This window comes from Salvelinus sp. IW2-2015, unplaced genomic scaffold (assembly GCF_002910315.2).
Source record: "Salvelinus sp. IW2-2015 unplaced genomic scaffold, ASM291031v2 Un_scaffold4906, whole genome shotgun sequence".
NCBI lineage: Eukaryota > Metazoa > Chordata > Actinopteri > Salmoniformes > Salmonidae > Salvelinus > Salvelinus sp. IW2-2015.
Genome location: NW_019946175.1, coordinates 14324 through 21349, shown reverse-complemented (window position 1 = coordinate 21349; position 7026 = coordinate 14324). Strand labels below are relative to the sequence as shown.

At 46.1% G+C, this 7026-nt stretch overlaps 1 protein-coding gene across 1 annotated transcript; it reads left to right on the top strand.

The window, feature by feature from the left end:
- Positions 1-478: 478 nt before the first annotated feature.
- On the top strand, positions 479-5244 carry LOC112077772 (protein FAM8A1-like). Its single transcript, XM_024144218.2, has 5 exons — positions 479-991; positions 1479-1599; positions 1758-1881; positions 2851-2997; positions 4547-5244. The coding sequence occupies exons 1-4, from the start codon at positions 592-594 to the stop codon at positions 2905-2907; spliced, it is 702 nt and encodes a 233-aa protein (XP_023999986.2). The 5' UTR covers positions 479-591; the 3' UTR covers positions 2908-2997; positions 4547-5244.
- The last annotated feature ends 1782 nt before the right edge of the window (positions 5245-7026 follow it).

Sequence of the window (7026 nt, the reverse complement as noted above, 5' to 3'; positions counted from 1 at the left end):
TGTCAGAAAAGTTAAAGGGTGTGTTGAGTGGTGGTGTCCTGTCCTTTCAGGTTGTTGGCCTGAGGTAGGACTAGATAGGTTTAAATAGTGGAGTAGCGTGGTGGGTTTTTAATGAGTGTGGGGCAGTGGAGGCTGCTGAGGGGAGGACGGCTCCTAATAATGTCTGGAACGGAGTGAATGGAAGGGTATCAAACACATCAACTATGTGGTTTCCATGGTTTCCATGTGTTTGATGCCATTCCATTGACTCCGTTCCAGACATTATTAGGAGCCGCCCTCCCCTCAGCAGCATCCACTGGTGCAGGGTTAGATTGTAGTGTATTTGTTGACTTATTTGACTTTTTTCAAGCAAAGTATAAGGGAGTTATACTCCAGTCTAGTAGGTGGCGGTAATGCAACATGTATTGGATGCCAATCGCCCTTAAACCTCATCAAAGAAGAAGGTCTGTTTAGCAAGCGTTACCGGTAGTCTCGCGATGTTACGCATCTGGGTTTAGATACTCTGAGCCAGCATGGATAACTGTAGCAAAGATGATCTGCTAGGGATAGACGTTTTAAAGGATTTAAGTGAGATTTAGAAGTCGTTGAACCATGGCCACAGACGCTACTACAGAGAATGGGCCGAGTTCGAGCCAAGAAGCGCAAACACACGTCAACGCTACAACTGAATACTGCGCAAAGTTACAGGAATGGATGTGGCAGTACTACTGGGACTATGTAAATTGGCAAAGCTGTATGACTCTGACTACGTTTCATTTTTCTCCATGCAATTTCCCCGTAGCTGCAAACTATCAAGCGCCGACTGGAACTCCGTGGCCCGCAGGACAACCAACTTTAGATGCACGATACGGGTACAACTATCTGGGAATGGGGTATCCATTCCCTGCGCCCCCGACTACGGGTGCTCAGACCGGGCAGCAGATGACAGCTGGGACACCGCCTCATGATTCAAGGCCGGTGCAACAACAGAACGGAAACGCACCCCAAACAGGTACACTAATTACAACAAGTCAATGATTACAAAAATGACGATAACTCTAGAAAGGCAGACACTCATTTTTGGTTTTGTACTAGGCCTACTTTGTCAAATAGCTACAGGGGAATCTATATCATGTAAACAAAGACAACCCCTTTCCTCTGTTTGTTCACGACAATATTTAATGGCTTGCACAGGATCACATGAATAGCCTCTTGAGCAAGCAGCTGGCTAACCATGATGGGTACCCACTCATGCATACAATCTGCTGAGGCCTTGATCTGAATAGGACGCATTTCTTTTACGTCAGTTCTTGAACCCTCCAGACCTAATCACGTAGACACTGACTGATTTGGCTGATCAAAGTGAAATGTATTGATCAGGGGTTTAAAGTAGACCTGCTCACAATCTCGGGAAGTTAGTTGAATTTTATCTAAAGCAGGGCAGATTATTGTACTGTTGTACCTGGGTACATTCCCTGACGTTGTCTTCTCCCCTGCAGGTCTGGAATACAGCATCCCTTCTCCCCTCCACAGATTCCTGGCTGAGACGGTGGACTTCTTTATTCTATTTTGCGTCAAGGCAACCATCATTCTGTGGATCATGCATCTTAGTGGCATGAAGTGAGTCAATCAGTCTCGCCTTTTATCATTTCCTTGGCCTTGAATGAGAAAAAAAATACAAGAAAATACCATGTTAATGAACATTAATTTTCATTATCATAGTAGGCCATAATTATTAGATTCTATTATAGTCCACTCTATTCTATTCTCCCCCACAGGGACATCACTAAGTTCATCACCCACTTCATAGTTGAGGAGATAGATGAGAACACGTCCATGGAGGACCTGCAGAAGATGATGGTAGTAGCTCTGGTCTACAGGGTGCTGGTCTGTTTCTATGAGGTACAGTAGCTCTGGTCTACATGGTGCTGGTCTGTTTCTGTGAGGTACAGTAGCTCTGGTCTACAGGGTGCTGGTCTGTTTCTCATGGAGGTACATGTAGGCTCTAAGTCTTACAGGGGTGCCTGTAACTGATTTCTATGAGGTCACAGTAAGCTCTGACTACAGAAGGTGCAATGGTCGTGTCTGTGAGGGATACAGAAGCCTCTGGTCGTACAGGGTCAGCTGGTCTGTTCTAGAGCTACGCAGTACTGAGACTACATGGTCATAACGAGGGATGCACTGTCTGTTTCTATGAGTACCAGTAGCTCTGGAATCTCAGGTGCCCTGGTCTAGTCTATAGAGCGTAATACAGTAAGCCGTCCTAAGGTAGCTACAAAAAGGTAGGACACTGGTGCTAGATTTCTGACGTGACGAGCGGTAGATACACTAGCCTACGGTGGATCACTACCAGGGATTCAGCTCGAGTCTGCTAAATGCAAAGTATCAAGTAGCTCTGGTCTGTATCAGGAGGGCGGGGCTGTTTCCTAATAAGAGGCTACCCGTAGTCTGTCTCACGGGATGCGATGTCTGGCTAATGAGGTACCCAGATAGTAATCTGGATCTACAGGTGCGTGTGCGTGTGGTTCTGTGAGCGTACAGTAGTCAGAGGATACTAGGAATCAGTTATATGCTTCTAAATCAATAATGAATCTAGAGGGACCCTGATCCTAGAGCTCAGCCCTCATACCAGTACTGCTGAGACACTTTGTGATACAAGCACAGTTCAGCTGTCTGTTTCAGGTGAGCTTCATATGGTGTTAATTGGTTACCATACAGTACTAAGCATTTGAAATAAGTGAAACCTAAACCCTGTATTCACAATGGCGAAAAGAAGGTATCTGAATCACCCTCCTTCCTACCAAGATGCTAGACAATTGTGTGGATTACACTGTCTCGTCTGACACCGCATCTCTGTTCTCCTCCTCTCAGATCACTCCTGTAATCTGGGTGTCTGGGCCGGTTGCACCCCGGGGAAGATCCTCCTGACGTCTTCAGGTCGTGACGTGTGACCAGTCCTCATGGTCCGCCGTCAGACCGACGGTCTGGTGCGGTACCGCATCAACGTCACCCTATTGTGTAAGTCACGTCCTGATGTGACACATCTGGTTAGCTTGTTGAAAACAGATATGACATATGTTTGTTTGGACTACAGACATCTACCATGGCTGCCACTACTTTTACATTTCTCCATATATGTGAAAGGTGTGACATGAATACCCTTGGAGCGCTTGAGTATTGAATATTGAAAAGGCACACTGGAGCCTGAGGTTTGAATATGAAAAGGCACACTGGGGCCCTGAGTGTTGAAATGAAAGGCACACTGGCCGCCTGAGTGTTGAATATGAAAAGGCACACTGGACCCTGAGTTGTTGAATATGAAAGGCACACTGGGCGCCTGCAGATCGGTTGAGATATGAGAGGCACACTGGACCTGAGCGGTTGAATATGAAAGGCACACTGGGAGCCGTGAGCGGTTGAATATGAAGGCACAACTGGACCCATGAGTGTTGAGATATGAAAGGCACACGGACCCTGAAGTGGTAATATGAAGGCACACTGGACCCTGAGCGTTGAATATGGAAAGGCACACTGGAGCCTGAGAAATATTAATGAAGTGATTTGATAAAGGCCACACTGGACCCTGAGTGTTGAATATGAAAGGCCACACTGGAGCCTGAGTGAGTTTGAATATGAAAGGCACACTGAGCTGAGCGAGTTGGAATATGAAGGGCACCACTGGACCCTGGAAGTGTTGAATAGTGAAAGGCACACTGGGACCTGAAAGTGTTTGAATATAGAAAGGCACACTGGACCCTGATGGTTGAATATGAAAGACGACTAGCGTTAACACCTGGAGCTGCAGTGTTGATAATATGAAAGGAACACTGACCTGAGCAGTGTGTTGAATATGAGAAGGCACACTGAAGGCCCTGGGCCCAGTGAATCTGACATCTGAACGGCACCACTGGCACCCTGAGTATGTATAAGTGACCTAGAGTTGATATGAAAGGCACACTGGCGACCTGAAGTGGTTGTGAATATGAGAAAGGCACACCGGACGCTCGGCAGTATTCTTGAAATGAAGACACACTGGAGCCTGAGAGATTAATAATGAAGGCAACCACGGGCCCTGAGGACATGATCCAGTGTCCCTGAGCAATATGAAAGGCACACTGGGGGGCTGAGTGTTGAAATATGAAAGGCGCACAGCTGGGAGCGGACTGTGAGTGCACAGGCATTTGAATATGAAAGGCACACTGGACCCTGAGTGTTGTCAGTTCATAAGGTACTACATAAATGTGAATTCTACCTCTGAGATGGAGAAAGTTGTCTTTGAAAGTGGGATTTAATCCCGATTTTACATTTTACTAATTTAGCAGACGTTCTTATCCTGAGCGATTCACAGTAGTAAGTGCATACATTTTTTGTTACTTTTTGTTACTAGTCCCCTGTTGCTCTACCAACTGAGCCAGTTTGACATTTTTACCCTTGTTTTGGAAGCAGTTCATTTTCTGGTACCGTTTCCACTGATATTAACCTGGTATTACATATTTAGCTTATTGCTATGTCATTATTATTTATTATCATGTCTTGTAAAAGTAACATCCACCCCTTTCTCTCCCAGTTCCACGGTGCGGGCGTTGAATAAGAACTTCTCCATCGCCTTCCTGTTCCCCATCTTCAGCAGCCTCTTCTTCTTTCAACACAACAGGACTGTCTATGACCTCATAGCTGGAACCATCGTGGTGCAGTGCAGAGGGGTCAGATAACTGATACCCTTTACGTCAATGTCGTGTTGAGTAGGACACACCAACACTTTGCAACGGAAAATGAAAACGTGTTCTGTTTTCACTAAGTTGGAAAATATGTTTTCTCTCTATTGAACAAAACCCAAACCGTGGGCTTCTAGAACTGAACAGAACGCCTGTAGAACAGATCTAGGCCTACAGACCTGAGAGAGATCTGCCCGCGGATACATACGTCTCGGACTGAACTCCACTCAGGACAGGAGGAGCCTGATACAACGTGATATAGAAGCATTATGGGAAGGATCAGAACAGAACATGGCTGTGTTTGTCTTCTTCATTCACAAAGTATTGTTCCTGAACTTTTTCCTATTTACTGCTTAGCCAGACACGCAGAATGAATCTGAAATATCTGAAAGGAATGTTAGGTAATTTCTTAGTTTATTTATTGTTAATTTGCAGCTGTTGACTCAGCTACTCCTATATGGATAAGGGATGTTTCAGGTCAGGTTGAAAGGTGAAACGGGCTGGTTTGCATATTGGCCATTCCGCATAAATGAAACTGAACTGCAAACTATTAATTGGGTCTTTTATGTGCTGCACTCTCTGTCTGTCTTGTCTGTATTCTCTATCTGTCTGTCTGTCTGTATTCTCTGTCTGTCTGTCTTGTTTAACTGGCTGTGTATCAGGCTGTCTGTCTGTCTGTCTAGCTGGCTGGCTGTGTATCAGGCTGTCTCTGTCTGTCTAGCTGGCTGGCTGTGTATCAGGCTGTCTGTCTGTCTTGTCTAGCTGGCTGGCTGGCTGTGTATCAGGCTGTCTGTCTGTCTTGTCTAGCTGGCTGGCTGTGTATCAGGCTGTCTGTCTAGCTCGCTGTGTATCAGGCTGTCTGTCTAGCTGGCTGGCTGTGTATCAGGCTGTCTGTCTGTCTTGTCTGTCTGTCTCTGTGTCTGTCTTGTCTGACTGGCTATGTATCAAGCTGTCTGTCTCTGTCTGTCTGGCTGTCTGTCTGTATCTATCAGGCTGGCTGTGTATTAGGCTGTCTGTCTGTCTGGCTGTGTATCAAGCTGTCTGTGTCTGTATCTGGCTGGCTGTGTTATCAAGCTGTCTGTCTGTCTCTGTCTTCTGTCTGGGCTGGCTGGCTGCTGCTTGGCTGTGTATCAGGCTGTCTGTCTAACTGGCTGGCTGTGTAATCTGGCTGGCTTTGTATCAGATGAGGCTGTTTCTGTCTATCTGGCTGGCTGTGTACATCAGGCTGTCAGACAGACAATCGCTGGCTGATGTATAGGCTGTCTCTGTCTGTCTTTGTCTGTCTGTTCTGTCTGTCTGTTGTCTGTTCTGTCCTGTCTGTCTGTCTGTCTGTCTGTCTGTCTGTCTGTCTGTCCGTGTCTGTGCCACATATCCAGCAGCAGGTTTGCATTATACTGTCCAGTCCTTTCTTCAGCAGAACCAGACTGAGGCAGTTCTCATTCTGACTCACAGATCAGAATCTGGATGTTATACAATATGTCTACCCTCCTCCTCCTCGCTGATAAGAGGTCTGCTGGATGTGTCTGTGTAGACTAGTGCGTGTATAAGATGTGTTAGTGTGTAGGGAGGCACACACCTCTGGTCTTGTCTGGATTCCCATCACTCAGGGTATTTAAATGACCTTACGCAGGCTTGGTCGGTCAAGGCTAGCCTTCACCACTCTCAAGTGAGTTTGCAATTGACCACTGAAGTTAGTTTATAATGTCATTTTTCACACTACACAATGTGTAGAGCTATACTGTTGATTTAGAGTTTAGCTGGTGGTGGTGATGTAGTACAGTTATGATGCATCTTTTCATTTGTGGCTTATCGTGTCTCTGTTAATGTCATGTTTCACCAGCACCACCAACACTGTAGTGAAAGACTCGCACAGTAGAACCATATTCAGTGAACATTCCGATTAGAAGTAGTTACCATGTTTAGCCACAGGGGGGCGCTAGATAGTAGAACACAAACCAGTGCGAAATATTGACTTCATCAAATCACATTTATTTATAAAGCCTTTTTTACATCAGCAGTTGTCACAAAGTGTTTATACAGAAATCCAGCCTAAAACCCCAAAGATCAAGCAATACAGATGTACAAGCAACGGTGGATTGTTAAAAACTCCCTAGAAAAGGCAGGAACCTAGAGTGGAACCAGGCTCTGAGGGGTGGCCAGTCCTCTTCTGGCTGTGCCTGGTGGAGATTCATGCAAGGCTTCCTCTCCTATTCCTAGCTCCTTAAGCTCGCTTTTTCCTTCTCTCCTCCTCTTCCCCTTCTCCCTCTTCCCCTTCTCCCTCTTCCTCTTCTCTCCCCCCTCTTCCTCTTCTCTCCCCTTCTCCCCCTTCCTC

Excerpts from the sequence above, each read along its gene's own strand:
- LOC112077772 (XM_024144218.2), top strand. The coding sequence starts at position 592 with ATGGCCACAGACGCTACTACAGAGAATGGGCCGAGTTCGAGCCAAGAA. Across the intron at positions 992-1,478 it reads CGGAAACGCACCCCAAACAG|GTCTGGAATACAGCATCCCT; the intron begins GTACACTAATTA and ends TCTCCCCTGCAG. Across the intron at positions 1,600-1,757 it reads ATGCATCTTAGTGGCATGAA|GGACATCACTAAGTTCATCA; the intron begins GTGAGTCAATCA and ends TCTCCCCCACAG.